Source organism: Clupea harengus, chromosome 13, assembly GCF_900700415.2.
Source record: "Clupea harengus chromosome 13, Ch_v2.0.2, whole genome shotgun sequence".
In the NCBI taxonomy this organism is placed as follows: domain Eukaryota; kingdom Metazoa; phylum Chordata; class Actinopteri; order Clupeiformes; family Clupeidae; genus Clupea; species Clupea harengus.
In genome coordinates this window covers 20162225-20179352 of record NC_045164.1, presented here as the reverse complement: position 1 = coordinate 20179352, position 17128 = coordinate 20162225, and the positions used below count along the sequence as shown (strand labels likewise).

The following is a 17128-nucleotide window of genomic DNA, read 5'->3' as shown; positions in this document are numbered from 1 at the left end:
GTCTGTGGTATAGTAATTAAAAAGAATACAACAAAAGTCTCTGGAAGCATAATAATTAGGTGTCCCCCGGTTCGCAGATTTAATTTATTTTAATTTTTTAAATATATTTATTATTTTCTCATTTCTCAATGGGAAAATAATGTCCTGCTTGACTGATTTATTGGAAGTCTTAAACAAAGGGGGTCATTCACTGGCAAAAGAGACTACGTGATACCAGGACTCGACTGATTCCCTGTACTGGTGACAGTGACTCTATGTGCAATCGATGGTACGTCCTGTTGCTATATCATTTCTACATTTGACCACTAGATGTCAGAAATGTCACGTTCATTGAGAAGCGCTCGACGCATGTTCTAAGTGTTTGAGTTCATCGGCTACCTCACCACACACAGCAGGATGTTAGATGAGACTTTTTTGGAAGTTAAATACATTAAATTCATTAAAGTTATTTGTCAATTAATTCTCATGGTAAGATACCCGTACTTGAGCTACACCCTTTTACATGCCTACATATGTTAAGTCAGACAAATCTCTTGGGTTAATTAATGTAGCCTATTATAGGCCTCTTGTTTCCTTTATAGCGTAGGGCTAAAATAAAACTATTGATTTAAAACTGGGCTGTATGAAACCTACCACCCTATAAACACACAGCCATATCCCTCATCCAAAGCTAGCAATGTTAGGGTGTGCTGGTCATTGAAGTGATTGGTGCAGACTGTCCAGCCAAATGGGTTAAGTAGGCTAAACTTTATCCGGACGAAAGGAAGTGTGTTACTCTCGGCTTTTTTCATGTGTCACTAAAATCTTCCTGTAATTCTTGACTCGACAATGATTCACCGCCTGACTTGCCGGATGAGTGGTCATAGCCTATATGCTAATTCATATTGCATCGCTGTAGAGGCGGAGCGCACGCTTGCCAGAATTAACCTATTCAAGTGCCGCTTCAGCGGCACAGTTTGCGCTGACCGGCTGCGAGATCGGGCTGTAACTATGAACATGAAACACACTGGAGTTTTACTATGGATTCATATCTGTCTTTCACTGTTAGGTAAGTTGACCTACAAAACCCAATTCTGTCAAGTTTGAATAGGAAACCATCGTGTGGAAACAGTTGATGATGTCTTTATCTTTAAGCTTTTCTTTTCCCACTTCACTCGACCAGCACTAGGCTGTATGCACATATGACTTTATGAAAGAAAACCGCAATTAAGTAAACATACTCTTTACACATCTATTAATTCGCGCTGTGAATGCATTACTCTTTCTGTAGGTTCGTTTGTCATCTGCAGCCAAGCGTTACCACATGTTTCGCGCTATGATGTGGTTCGACTTCTGAAACTAAACGTTAACGGACGCACGAAAAGGAGTGCCTCTTCTCAACAGGTGTGTACCCATGTTTCAGTCTCAGATTTTGGCCTATGAAGTTCATCCATAGGATGCGGCATAGGTTACAGTAGACCCTGGCTCGGAATGGTTACCGGTGGAGTCAATCAGGCCATCTGTTTTTTATTAGCTTACAATCCGCTAATGGATTAGTCATCGGATATCTCTGCAGACAGACAGCGGGCTATAACCCTTTGTCTTTCTAAGCCTCTCCCGTTTGACCAGCCCAAAGCACCCAAAGAGAGACATATTTTTACTATCTATAGTCTACTTGGGTCTGTTGCTTTGGTATTATAAAATCAATATTTTGTCCCAATTAGATTATAGGTTATACCATATATTTTTACATGAATTTATGCCTTGATCAATATCCTGTTGTGGCAGACATTCCCAGATGAACTACACTTCGGACTGGTAGCGGAGGGGAAGAACTACACTCTGCACTTAGAAAAGAACAGGTCCGTTACTGACCAGACTGTTAACAGAATTACTTCTTACTGTGCTTTTTTACATGGAAATTAGCTTCAGAAATGGTTTGGTCATTTTAATTATATCTGTGTTTTAATGTTTCATTTCAGAGATTTAATCGGGAAGGATTACACTCTGACACACTACAAAAAGGATGGGACTGTGTCAACAACAGGCTCAGAGGCTGCAGTGAGTGCACACACAAAAACCAAAAGATATATCTTGTGCGCACACACACTTACACGGAAACACACACATCTCTCTTTCTCTTTCCCCCTCACTCTCTCTCTCACACACACACACACACACACACACACACACACACACACACACACACACACAGTCTCACAATATTCTTTATGGTGACAGTATGTTGGTGATGTGAAGGTGGTAGGTAGTACAAGTCTTCTCAGGGTTGGCATAGGTAGGAATAGTACAAGGGTACGACACAACATCCTTAGGACTGAGAAACGATGCTCAAAAAGTGTGGATGTTATACTGTGTAATAATTCTCTCTCTCTCTATGTCTCTCTGTGTGTGTGTGTGTGTGTGTGTAGGATCACTGCTATTATCATGGTCACGTCCCTGGGCTGGTGGACTCTTCTATCAGTGTTGGCCTCTGCTCTGGAATGCAGTAAGTCAGATTTTACACACTCAGACAGTAGTTTAAATGACATAGTGTGCCATCCTGTAAATGTAGTTTTTACTTTAGATACATTGGCCTCTTAGTAAGTAAAGGTTTTCGTGGAGTTTATGGTAAGTCATTTCAAAAGAAGTACAGAGAGGTTAATACAGATATGTTACATCTACCAGTTACAGCAGCCTACCTTGGCCAGGCCATTTTCTTGTGACGTGTTAAAAAGAGTAGTTTTGTTGTGACGTGTAAAAAAGAGTAGTTTTCTTGTGACATGTAAAAAAGAGTAGTTTTCTTGTGACGTGTAAAAAAAGTGTAGTTTTCTTGTGACGTGTAAAAAAGAGTAGTTTTGTTGTGACGTGTAAAAAAGAATAGTTTTCTTGTGACGTGTTAAAAAGAGTAGTTTTCTTGTGACGTGTAAAAAAAAAGTACACATGAGATTCATGCGATTATGAATCATGCAAATTGTGTAAGATTTCAGTTCCTTTTAATGGGATGAATGAGATTCGTCTTTAAATTGAAAATAGCATCTTTGTTTCTGTCCTTCCTTCCTTCTTTCTTTCTTTTCTTTCTTTATTTTCTTCCTTCTTTTCTTCTCTCTTTTTCTTTCCTTCTTTCCTTCCTTCTTCCTTTCTTTCTTTTTTCATTCCTTCATTCATTCCTTCTTTCTTTCTTTCTTTCTTAGTGTTCTCTAGCTTTGATCATTAACAAAGAGCCCACATTTCCTCATTTGCCTCATAAGCACATTTAGTCCTTGAGAAGAGCTGCATGTATATACACATATATAAACACATATATAAACACATGTATAAACACATATATAAACACATGTATATACACATATATAAACACATATATAAACACATGTATATACACATATATAAACATGTATTGTAAAATCATGTAATACATTTTATATTAACATACATAATTGGACATTTTCTATTAACATGTAGTTTAGTTTATATTAGTATAGTTTGCCCAGTGATAATTATGAATGTCTTATTTACATGGCACATATCTACATTAGGTATGTAATGTTAAATAGGATGTTAATGACATGTTTGTCTCCGTCAGTGGTGTCTAGTGATTATAAATGCAAATATACAGTATATATATATGCAAACATGTACATATTATTTATATACACTACTAAATATTATATATATATCTTTGACCGGTTCTCCCAGCGGTGTGGTGTCAGTGGACCAGAAGGTGTATCTCATCGAGCCTCTGGAAGGTTCCGTGGAGGGCGATCACGCCCTGTACCGCCCTGAGCACCTGACAAAGAGGAGCAGAGAGAAGCGAGGCGCGGGTGTGCACCCGGAGATGGATGTCCTGTACGACGACACCCCCCGCCCACTGGGCATGCGGAGCCGCGCGTCACTGAAGGCCCAGCGCTTCGTGGAGCTGATGGTGGTGGTCGACAGCAGTGAGGTGAGCCGCCCAAGGACCAGCCTGGAGAACCTAGAGTAGAGTTTTTCTCTTTTTTTCTACATTTCTCTTCCACAGGCCCAAACTAATGACCTTTTGTCTTTCAGTACAAGCACTATAAAACCAAGAAGAAGGTGGAGGAGTTTATCCTGAAAGTTGCAAATCATGTTGACATGGTATGTTAACAATAACAACCATTACTTTACTGTTAGCTCTGTTGCTGTGGTGACCCCCCCTCCCCTAATGTTGAATCTGTCGCCCCCCCCCCCAACAGCTGTACCGTCCCTTGAACCTGCGTGTGATCCTGGTGGGTCTGGAGATCTGGTCTACTGATCAGATTGTGGTGAGCTCAAGACCCAGTGACTTGCTCAACCAATTTGTCGACTGGCAGAGGAATAATCTGATGAAGCGGAAGAAACACGACAATGCCCAGTTTGTCACGTGAGTCACACTGTGATTTTTATGGTATATTATTGTGTAACTGCTTTGTAGTGCATTACTGTAAATCACAAATGCATTATGGGTATTAATTATAAATCTACAAAAATGTCTTACTGTAGAACAGATGTCCTGCATAGTACTATGTATCCCACAATTGCATTGTGGAAAATTACTACCATTTACTGTGAAAAGTTTGCTCTAGAGGGTTCAGGGCAGGCCTCTATTAAGCGTTTTTGGACAGTGTCCATTTTTAATGGCGATATATAAACAAATGCATTTTTAATGGTGATATATAAACAAATGCAATTGATTTGAATTGAAATTGAACAGGAGGAAAAGAGCAAACATTTGAATTTAAGTTAGTAGATCAGGTCAGAGGTCAAAACCTTTTTCCTTCGCTGCTTTTTCTCATGACCCATGTGCTGGGGTGTTGGCAGCATAGCACTCAAAAGTGTGCCGATATAAGCTGATGCACAGCGCACACTAAGCAGTCTGTCTGATTCTGCTGCACCATGGGGGATTTTGGAGGCCAGGGTTAGCTTATATATCTAGGCACGGTACATACAGAGATACAGCTGCTATGGGGCCAGTGCGTTTACATCCCAAGGAAGCTACAGTGCTCACGTTTCATTTATGAACTTCGCAGTCTATTTGGTTTAACAGAGTGAAAGTAAAAGTAGCAAACAGACTTCATTATTATGCATCTCTCAGGAACCAGACCCATGACCTTAGTGCCAGTAACACTCTGCTTTATGACCTGCCCCACCTGTTGGGCTACAGACAGACTTGCTGACTGCTATTACAGCTGAATCTGAATTTGAAATACAAAACAAAAATAAACCACACTTAAGAGGTTAACGAACGTTATTGAAAACAGCACAAGAAAAACTGCAAAAGTTGTTGGGTTGACTTGCATCGTAACTGAACAAAATTTCAATCAAAAACCATCCAACTCCAGAATGAAATGGATTACTACATTAAAATGCTTTGAAATTTACGAAGAATTAAAAATGTATAGCTAGTTTAAAAAAAAAACTTAAACATAGGCTAACCTTGCTTTTCTAACAGTACATACATACTAAGTTGAACTAAAAGTAGATGTATCGTATGCTTCTGGTAATTTACTGTATAATGTTTTTTACAGCAGGGTCATGTTAATGTGATTACTGTGCTAATAAAATACTAGAAATGCACTACAGTGTGTTACTGGGTTATAGTTGCCAGTACTTTACCGTAGTTTTGATAGGATATTTGACAATGCATGGTTCGCTTACTTGCTCATACACAGAGAGGAAAACATACGCCTAAAAACACAACAGACTCAGTTCCCTGGCCGTGTAGGATCTGAGACTTATGACACAACAGACTCAGTTCCCCGATAGTGTCGGATCTGAGACTTATGACTCAACAGACTCAGTTCCCTGGCCGTGTAGGATCTGAGACTTCCTAAAACAGAAATGAAGAACTAGAGGTGGAAATGTAATCAGCCATGGGTGTGTGAGATAAACCAGTAACACCAAACCGTGCCATTGTGCTGTTTCTTTTACTAACTCCTCCAAACTGGCCATCACTGTAGTCCTAATGCAGTGTCTCTCTGTCTTAATCCTAATGCAGTCTCTCTCTGTCTTACAGTGGAGTGGATTTTGAAGGCAGTACTGTGGGACTGGCGTTTGTGTCAGTCATGTGTTTCGACAAATCAGGTGGTGTGAATCAGGTAAAAGCATCCCACCTGTGCCCCAGGTGTTTCACTCCTTAAAGTAAACCCGCAGTAGCACCGTCGCATGTTACCTGCCTCCTGTTTGAGTTCCAGAGGCGCTTGAACTCAACATCCCCTCTCTGCAGGATCGCCATGACGGCATCCTCAGCCTGGCGTCCACCATGGCCCATGAGATGGGGCACAATCTGGGCATGAGCCACGACGAGGACAGCTGCCACTGCGGGAAAGACGGCAAGAGCTGCGTCATGGCAGATACAGTGGGGTAGGTATCCAGTTACTGTATGCCTCTCTAAAACAGCACTGCACTTAATACAGTTGGGTAGATATCCAGTCACTGTATGCCTCTCTAAAACAGCACTGCACTTAATACAGTTAGGTAGATATCCAAGTCACTGTATGCCTCTCTAAAACAGCACTGCACTTAATACAGTTAGGTAGATATCCAGTTACAGTATGTCTCTCTAAAACAGCACTGCACTTAATACAGTTAGGTAGATATCCAGTTACAGTATGTCTCTCTAAAACAGCACTGCACTTAATACAGTTAGGTAGATATCCAGTTACAGTATGTCTCTCTAAAACAGGCCAGGGGAAAGGCGAGGGGTGGTGGAGTTAGTGTCAGAGGCCGTGTGTATGGTGTGGGGATGATGATGCCGTGTGTATGGTGTGGGGCTGATGAGGCCGTGGGTATGGTGTTATGATGATGAGGCTGTGTATGGTGTGGGGATGCTGGACTCATTCTTTCTGTCTCCATCTTGGGGTGGCGTGCAGCTTTGTCTACCCAGAGCGCTTCAGCAGCTGCAGCCAGGCGGCCTACAGGAAGTTCCTGGAGGACTACAACCCCAGCTGCCTGGTCAACAAGCCCCGCCCTGAACAGGTGTACGGGGCTCCTGTGTGCGGCAACGCCTTCCTGGAGAAGGGAGAAGAGTGTGACTGCGGGACAGTGGAGGTATTTGTGTGTCTCTCTGATCTCTGCATCTCTTGATTTATGTATCTGTTTATTTATTTATAAATATTTCTCTTATATTTATATTTATCTTAATATATTAATCTACCTGTAATCCAGTCATTATTCTCAATTACGAATAAGTGCACTCATCCCTTTTGTTTTTCCCTTAAGAATGAGTGGTATTCCCTCTGGAGTGTACTAACCCCTGCTGTTGTTCCCTCAGGAGTGTTCTAACCCCTGCTGTTGTTCCCCCAGGAGTGTTCTAACCCCTGCTGTTGTTCCCTCAGGAGTGTACTAACCCCTGCTGTTGTTCCCCCAGGAGTGTACTAACCCCTGCTGTTGTTCCCTCAGGAGTGTACTAACCCCTGCTGTTGTTCCCTCTGGAGTGTTCTAACCCCTGCTGTTGTTCCCTTTAATAGTGTACTAACCCCTGCTGTTGTTCCCTCAGGAGTGTACTAACCCCTGCTGTTGTTCCCTCTGGAGTGTTCTAACCCCTGCTGTTGTTCCCTTTAATAGTGTACTAACCCCTGCTGTTGTTCCCTCAGGAGTGTACTAACCCCTGCTGTTGTTCCCCCAGGAGTGTACTAACCCCTGCTGTAATGCCACTACCTGCCGCCTGACGGAGAGCTCCCAGTGTGCAGAAGGAGAGTGTTGCCAGAACTGTAAGGTAAGAGCACTCCTCACACATGTCTCCTGTCTTACCCGACACACACCTCTCATGTTAAATCAGACACAATGCACCTGTCTCACTGATGACCTCGGGTTACCTGTCTCTCTTCACATCACACCCACCCACCACATCACACCTTACATAGCTTACTCATTTCTCCAACCCGGTTTTGTTTGTGTGTGGATGTTTTCTCCTGTGATATTTATGTGTGTGTGGTATATGTGTACGTTTTGTGTGTGATATGTGTGCGTTTTTGTTACGTGTATAATATATGTATGTGTGTGTGTCTCTGTGTGTTTTGTGTGCAATATGTATGTTTGTGTGTGTTATGTTATGTGTATGTTTTGTGTGTAATATTTATTGTTGGTGTGCGTGTTTATGTGTTGTGTTATGTGTATGTTTTGTCCAGTTTAAGGCAGCGGGGAACATGTGCAGGATGAGTGCCCATGACTGTGATCTGACGGAGCACTGCTCTGGGAGTTCTGGTGACTGCCCTCGTGACGTCTACCGGATGAACGGTATCCCATGCAACCGTAACCGCGGATACTGCTACAATGGCCAGTGCCCCTCCCACCAGCAGCAGTGCCGCCTACTCTTTGGAGAAGGTACTCAATTTAGTTCAATTCAATTCAATTCAATTCAACTCAGCTCAACTCAACTCAACTCAACTCAGCTCAGCTCAGCTCAGCTCAGCTCAGCTCAGCTCAGTTCAGGAGGAGAAATGTTACTGAGGACAGTGATGATGCTTAGGACATTCATTTGCCCACAAATACATCTTCTACCTGCTTTTTATTTGTATTATTAATAATTAATCTACTAAACTAATCTATGTGGATTCATTAATTTAATTTAATTTAATTTAATTTAATTATTATTTTAAGTAGCAAACAAAGCATGTTATCCACACCCCCAGCGTTTAATTTACTGCCTTTTCTGAGTTTGACATGGAGCATGATGTCATTGGAAATTGGAATTCTATTTCAATTCTATTCTATAGTCTATTTGTAATGTTTTTAATGCTGTGGAGCACCCACTCATCTGCACCAGTGGTTCTCATTCATCATTCACTTATCTGTCCACTAATTACTAAGTTATTGTACTCCCATTACCATAGCAACAGCAGTTATATTTGACTTTGGTTTGTGCATTCTTCTTCCAGATGCAGACTCGTGTTTCGTCAATACTTGTAATTATCGCTTGGCCTGTGATGAAAGGTACGTTAAAAGAAAAACAGCTAACGGTACAAAACCAACGTGTTCAGGGGCATTAGAGGGACATAAGGGGGGCATTAGGGGGCATTTCTACACTCAGATACCACTGAAAGAATGAATTTATCACACATATGTTCAATATGAGTAAAATGGGGTCTGTTGCAAAGTCATAATGTCGATCAGTTGATTTATGTGATGAATCAGCCCTGTGTGTGTGTGTGTGTGTGTGTGTGTGTGTGTGTGTGTGTGTGTTGTGGCTAACTGCAGGCAGTTGAAGTGTGAGAACGTGCAGTGCACGGGGGGGACGGCCCGGTACGGCATGGAGTGGTCATTGCCAAGGGGAGGAAAGTGTAAAAAAATCACCAGTATCTCTAACGGCCAGGACGACCTGAAGAGAGCTCCCACTGGGACTAAATGTGCCAACAGTATGGTGAGTGTGTGTGTGTGTGTGTGTGTGTGTGAGAGAGTGTGTGTGTGTGTGAGAGAGTGTGTGTGTGAGAGATAGAGAGAGAGAGCGCTCAAGTCAATTTCTGTTCCCCCAGGTGTGTGTTAAAGGCCTGTGTCAGGACGTGTCTGTGTATGGAACCAAGGACTGCTCAGACAAATGCAACAACCGTGGGGTAAGTGCCCTGTCTGGGGCAGTTCTTTCTCTGGGGCATTTCTTCTCTGAGGCAGTTCTTTCTAGAAGGTTCTCTCATCGTGTCCCTTGCAAGCTAATAGGTCATCAGGCTGTGGCCAGGTTCTGCTGACCGCTGCCTCAACAATTGTTAATTGTGGAGTGTGAAAGGTCATGTCTGTGTGTGGGTTTATCTGACTGACCTCACCCTTTCCTGTTACAGGTGTGTAACCATGAGAACGAGTGCCATTGTGACCCAGGCTGGGCCCCGCCCTACTGCACAGCGGAGCTGCCCAATCAGGAGACAGGTAACACCCCTCCGGTCTGTGATGTCACAGCCTCACTGGTGGCCAGGAAATTAGTTAGAAATTAGTTAGAATTCACTCGTGCATGAACCTATCAGAAGCTATCTGTGATAACTCACCTATGTTAGAAGTAAGTTAGTCTTGTAGGCTCCAGCGGTGTGGTGATTGGTGTGTGTGTATCTGAAGCGTATTGTGTGTTGTGTATCTTGTAGGCCCCAGCGGTGTGGTGATTGGTGTGTGTGTGTGAAGCGTATTGTGTGTTGTGTATCTTGTAGGCTCCAGCGGTGTGGTGATTGGTGTGTGTGTGTGTGTATCTGAAGTATATTGTGTGTTGTGTATCTTGTAGGCCCCAGCGGTGATTGGTGTGTGTGTGCGTGTGTATCTGAAGCATATTGTGTGTTGTGTATCGTGTAGGCTCCAGCGGTGTGGTGATTGGTGTGTGTGTGTGTGGGTATCTAAAGCGTATTGTGTGTTGTGTATCTTGTAGGCTCCAGCGGTGTGGTGATTGGTGTGTGTGTGGCAGTGGGCGTGCTGCTCCTGCTCACGCTGCTCATGGCTGGCCTGTCCTGCTGCAAAACCTCCCATTCCATGGACAGGACAGCCGTTAAGGGCAAGAGGTAGGCCTCCCAACCTCGCAGATCTCACGGATCTCTCCGTGTTCACTTCCCTGTGCTGGTGGTTAGGGGCTCACACAGTTCTATCTCTGTCACATGCCTCCGCCTAAACAAGTCAGGTACTCAGAGATCATAACGTCAGAGATGTCAGAGTCCTTGTGTTAGTGGTTAAGGTACCTCACACAATGGCCAGATCTCTGTGCACCACTTTCCTCGTCCCATGCCTACACAGGTCAGTTACACAGAGGTCACACGTTCTTAGTTCCATACCTACACAGGTTAGATACACAGAGGTCACACGTTCTTAGTCCCATACCTACACAGGTCAGGTACACAGAGGTCACACGTTCTTAGTCCCATACCTACACAGGTTAGATACACAGAGGTCACACGTTCTTAGTCCCATACCTACAGAGGTCAGATACACAGAGGTCACACAGAGGTCACACGTTCTTAGTCCCATACCTACACAAGTCAGTTACACAGAGGTCACACGTTCTTAGTCCCATACCTACAGTCAGGTACACAGAGGTCACATAGAGGTTTGGTGGGGTGGGTAACTTTACACATTACAGTTAGAGTTGACACTGGATACAAACCTAGGCTAAGTAAAGGGTTGGGGGTTGGATCTGTACAGATACGCTTCTGTAGTCCCCCAGTGGACGCAAACATGTACTGAATGAACTTCATGGAAATATCTGTTCATGAATGGTCATGTGTTTTGTGTTTGTTTGTTTGTTTGTTTTGTTTTGTGTTGTCCCTGAAAATGCCTTCAGGGTACCACGCACCTCCTCAGGCGAGGCCAACCCTGTATTTCAGGCAGGCAGTGCCAAGAACAGCCCTCGCTGTGGACCCCCTCGCATCAGTTTGCCCACCTTCCTGGAGTCCACGGTGACGCAGAGCTGCAAGCCTCTCGGCGTGAAACCAGTACCCAACCGCACTGCCCCACAGGTGAGAAACAACCCCCCCACCCCAAAATACTCCAAACCCCCCTCTACCCATGCCATACGACCATGCCACCATGCCATACGACCTTCCCTCACCCCACATTTCTGAACCCCCCACCCCCTAAGCACACTTTATACTAGCCCCACCATCCACCCCCCTCCCCTGACCAAACCATGACCAAACCCTCCCTTACGCACCACACCCCAAACAGAGGGTCCATCTGGGTCTTATTGATCTATGATGCCCTCTGCACCCCATCACAACTATTTCAGTCTTTAAATGTCCTAGTCACGGATCCAGTGAGGTCCCCAAGTGCTCAATTTGGTATCCTGCCAGTGCACTTGTTAGGGTGCTACAAGCAGTGTTCATACTGCAGTGAAACTTGTGTACTTGTGTTGGGTTGAGAGTCTGACTTGTTTCTGTCGCTTCCTTCTCAGCCACCTAAGAAGCCCCCAGTGCAGCCCGTGTTACCTCATGACCCTAAGCCACAGGTACTTTCCTACTGCAAATAAATCATAAAGATTACAACACAAGTACACTACCCATCACAGTGTTATACAGTAAAACACACCAGAGCAACATCATTATGAATATCATAAAGATTACAACACAAATACACTACCCATATTACAACACAAATACACTACCCATATTACAACACAAATATACTACCTATATTACAACACAAATACACTACCCGTATTACAACACAAATACACTACCCGTATTACAACACAAATACACTACCCATATTACAACACAAATACACTACCCATATTACAACACAAACACACTACCCATATTACAACACAAATATACTACCTATATTACAACACAAATACACTACCCATATTACAACACAAATACACTACCCATATTACAACACAAACACACCACCCATATTACAACACAAATACACTACCCATATTACAACACAAATACACTACCCATATTACAACACAAATACACTACCCGTATTACAACACAAACACACTACCCATCACTGTGTTATACCGTATAACGCAGCAGAGCAACATCAGTAATTCCACCTCTTGCACCTATGCACAGCTGAACTACAACAGAGGGACAGTGCATGTGTGTGTTTGTGTGTGGGTGAGGTGTGTGTGTGTGTGGTGCGTAATTAATCTGTGGGGACTGATTTGTACTGAGTGCATGATAACATGCGAACGCTGTTCTCTTTCAGAACTCAGGCTGTGTAACACCGGCAAAGTCCTCTCCTGCTGTGCCTCATGTGAGCATCATCCCTTATAGAACAGTAATGTAGACACACATACACATGGGCACACACACACACACACCAGTGGCGGCTCCTGAAAAAATTCTCAGGGGGGGCAATTTTTTTTATAATGATTAAGGCGACCCATTCAGTAGGTACATCAAGTTAGCTGATTAACTCATACAACAATACCTTTTTGTCCACTATTGGCAGCACACAACAGTAATATGTCCCCTCTTGCTACATAGCTAGAGTAGCAAGTTACAGGTGGAAAGCTATGGAAGAAAGTTGCATCCAGGAGCCTTCATAAGCAAACATGATGTGGCTCCACATTAAATGATCCCACTTTTTCATTATCCACGTCAAATGTTGTATGATGTAACATAGCTTAACAGGACACATGATATGTCCAGTAACAACATAAAGAAGGGGTAACATAAGTCAAAACCAACAATATTTATTGACTGATCTTGAAAGTATTGGCTTACAAAAGCAAAACAAGTGATCACATAAAAAATAATTCAGTGTTAGTACAAGAAGCAAACTGTGAAACACACTGTGAAACCTATGAAAAGTGACAGTGGTTTATAGAAATACAGACCGCATTAGCCACTTCACGACCGCGATTTTCTTTCGTTCCAATTCTTGGATGTAGGATTTCCCTCCCTTTGTAGAAACCTGTTCAATGGATACATTTGGTCTAGGAAGTTCTAATTGTTTTGTTGTCAATTTATCTTCATTAGTACGCCGACTAAAAAGGAGTTTCTGTCAATGAGCGAATCGAGTTGTTGCCTCTGTCGAGGCTGTATGACGTTCGTATAGGCTTTTACGTCCATTACTTATGACACGACATGGAGGGGCGAGCCCTCCCGGAAGCCATAGAGAATGCATTGAGAGCTTTGTTTTGTGAAAAAAATGGATTTAACATGGGAGTCAATGGGAGAGGTCTGGGGCGATTTTCATTTCGCCCCAAATCGCCCCAGAAGGGGCGGGGCCATTTGAAGCGCGACTTTAGGCTGACTGAATGACTGTTACCTGATTCGACAATGACATACAGAGGCAGATCAGACCATAGACATATATACTGTATATATATATATGTATACTATGTCTATGGATCAGACGGTCTAGTGGTAGAATCCGACAGAGTTTTTTTTTTTCCTAGGCAGTGCGTCGCCCCAATCGCCCTTATGGACAAGCCGCCACTGACACACACACACACACACACACACAACTAATAGGTTGCTACAAAACACCTGAAACTTTAAACTTTAAACAACTATTTTAAAGTCACTAAATGGCAACAAAATTACTTTTTGTTCGTACTTTTTGTTTTGTTCGTTATGTCAAGATTTATTTTCCAATGCAGACCGGCAGACTATACATTATCCCTTACTAAGAGTTGTGTTTTCACCACAGGTCAAACCTCATCTTCCAGCAAACAAGCCTGTACCTCCAGCGAACAAGCCACTTCCTGTGGCAAGCCGTCAACTACATGTGGTGAGCAAACCACAAGCTCCATCGAGGCCTTTGCCTCCACTGACCCCAAAAACGGTGTGTGAACCTTACCTCTTCTTACAACCTACTCTGTGCTTTCTTCTGTTTGCATACACACACACACACACACTTATACACTCACACACACACGCACACACACACTTATACACTCATACACACACACACACACACACACACACACACACACACACTTATACACACATACACACACGCACACACACACTTATACACTCATACACACACACACACACGCACACACACACACACACACACACACACACTTATACACTCATACACACACATGCACGCACACACACACTTATACACTCTTACACACACGCACACATACATGCATTTCAGCAGGATGTTGTTGGTCATGTTCTTATCTTCATGTAGGACTTTAGGGTTTTGTTGTGCACAAGTTGATAAGCTGCTTTTGTTTATGATTTGTGATTTTGTCACCAGGTAAACAAGCCAACCCCCCCTCCAGTGCCCCCTGTGAAGCCCTCCTCATCACCGTCGCCATGGAAATTAGAGGTGCGCTTACCTGTCCGACTGAACAGTACAGGCTGCCTTGTGTGAATGGAATGGAACTCGGTTTGAGGAGTGCAGCAGTTAGCAAGAGACTCAGCTCAGCTTCTCAGTAGTGTGTGTGTGTGTGAGCGCGTGGGTGTGTGTGTATGCGTGTATGTGTGTGTGTATGTATGTGTGTCAAACACTCACATCTGGCCTCACCACACCACAGCTCCCCAACCACACATGGGAATGTCTGGGGGGGTTTAATGTGCGCTGAGTCACTGGCGCTGCTGATCTCCTCCACTCATCCAACGTCATCTGTCTCACCCAACGTGTGTATGTGTGTGTGTGTGTGTGTGTGTGTGTGTGTGTGTGTGTGTGTTTCCACCACTGTCATCTGTCTCACCCAACTGATCTCCTCCACTCATCCAACGTCATCTGTCTCACCCAACGTGTGTGTGTATATGTGTGTGTGTGTCTCCACCACTGTCATCTGTCTCACCCAACGTGTGTGTGTTTGTGTATGTGTGTGTGTGTGTGTGTGTGTGTGTGTGTGTGTGTGTGTGTGTGTGTGTGTGTCTCCACCACTGTCATCTGTCTCACCCAACATGTGTGTGTTTGTGTTTGTGTATGTGTGTGTGTGTGTGTGTGTGTGTGTGTGTCTCCACCACTGTCATCTGTCTCACCCAACGTGTGTGTGTGTGTATGTGTGTATGTGTGTATGTGTATGTGTGTGTGTGTGTGTCTCCACCACTGTCATCTGTCTCACCCAACGTGTGTGTGTATGTGTGTCTCTCCACCACTGTCATCTGTCTCACCCAACGTGTGTGTGTGTGTGTGTGTGTGTGTGTGTGTGTGTGTCTCCACCACTGTCATCTGTCTCACCCAACGTGTGTGTGTATGTGTGTGTCTCCACCACTGTCATCTGTCTCACCCAACATGTGTGTGTTTGTGTTTGTGTTTGTGTATGTGTGTGTGTGTGTGTGTGTGTGTGTGTGTGTGTGTGTGTGTCTTCACCACTGTCATCTGTCTCACCCAACATGTGTGTGTTTGTGTTTGTGTATGTGTGTGTGTGTGTGTGTGTCTTCACCACTGTCATCTGTCTCACCCAACATGTGTGTGTGTGTCCACCACTGTTATCTATTACCCTACGGTACGTGTGTGTGTGGTTATCCACCACTGTGATCTGTCTCGCTCAATGTCAAATTGTTTTGTTGAATCTGTGTTTTTTTCTTTCTGTGTGTGTGTTGTCGTTGCTGAGTTACGTGTTGGTGAGGCATTGGCAGTGTGTGACTGAGCAACACTGGCTTGTATGTGTGTGTGTGTGTGTGTGTTGCATTGTTACTTACACGTTGTGATTTTGTGTGTGTGTGTGCAGGTCCCAGCAGGGCAGAAGTTGGCTCTCATTCCCCCACGGGGTCGCAGATGACCTAAGAGACCGGGAGACGAGACGAGAGGAGAGGAGATGAGAGGAAATGAGGAGTCGCTTTAGAGACAGACAGACCCACAGGAGGTCTAGTGTTTTACCGTCCCCACCACACCAGCAGCCTTAGAGGAGGAACCGAAGGAGGAGAGGGAGAGGGAGATGATGACGTGCTGTTTTTTTCTTTGGGCTGGAGTGTTTGTGGCTGGTGTTCGAGGAGCAATGCCCTCTGGGATACTGGAGGCATGTTTAGCGCAGGGTGCAGGACCCGCTGCTTGTTTTCGGGCCGTCCACATGTAGGTCTTTCTTTCAGGGACTTTTTAATGGTACGAGTGCCAGACAAAGTGCTCTTTTCATGGACATAATTGCTGAATTGTTGTGTTGCCGCACTGCTCTAGATGCCCCTGGACAGCAAGAGCTCACAGGACTGGATACGTCACAGTCTGGCCAGGGCTGCAAAATATTTTTCTCCACACGGACCGCAGCCTCTCTGAAGTTGGATATTAATGAAGAATGAGGCCATTTTGGTCCAGTTGGATTGTTCTGTCTTTTTTCAAGCCACTGATGCTGTTATATTTCTGCACATTTGTTTTTCCTATAGGTCACTTGTGTCTGTCGAGTTTATGTTTACATGTTTATGTTGTTTTTTTGCACATTGACAGAGGCATTTGAAAGGGTTGTGCCAGTTGTTTTTTTTAGGCAGTTTTCTTGTTCAGCTGGTCTGAAACCTTTTGTATTTGTCTTATTGATTCTCAGCATTTTTCTTTTTAATTTACTGTTTTATTTCATAATCATAACGTCAAAATATGTGAATTTGTGTCATTTTGTTTATTCTCTGCATTTTCTACCGAGCAATAAAAAGTCATAACTATACTCAGTTTGTCCCACTCGTTTGCCCAGAGCGTGAACACGCAGAAGATGTCCTCCCTCGTCTGCCGTAAATTGGTTGCCTAGTAACGACTCAAACAATCGCCCTGACAAGAGGAGCTTTGAACAAGAGTGGCCTCGGTTGTTTTCTGTTTTAAGTAACGTCAGTTTTAGCAT

The 17128-nt window shown here is 43.8% G+C and overlaps 1 protein-coding gene across 1 annotated transcript; it reads left to right on the top strand.

Moving 5' to 3' along the window:
* Positions 1-721: 721 nt before the first annotated feature.
* On the top strand, positions 722-16957 carry adam8a (ADAM metallopeptidase domain 8a). The gene is made up of 24 exons (XM_031579071.2): positions 722-1048; positions 1271-1383; positions 1768-1841; positions 1962-2040; positions 2409-2485; positions 3676-3922; positions 4027-4095; positions 4194-4360; positions 5993-6074; positions 6203-6339; positions 6849-7026; positions 7604-7693; positions 8106-8301; positions 8856-8910; positions 9175-9337; positions 9450-9527; positions 9747-9831; positions 10316-10445; positions 11219-11393; positions 11828-11881; positions 12595-12642; positions 14047-14181; positions 14611-14682; positions 16040-16957. The coding sequence occupies exons 1-24, from the start codon at positions 829-831 to the stop codon at positions 16088-16090; spliced, it is 2775 nt and encodes a 924-aa protein (XP_031434931.1). The 5' UTR covers positions 722-828; the 3' UTR covers positions 16091-16957.
* Positions 16958-17128: the final 171 nt, after the last annotated feature.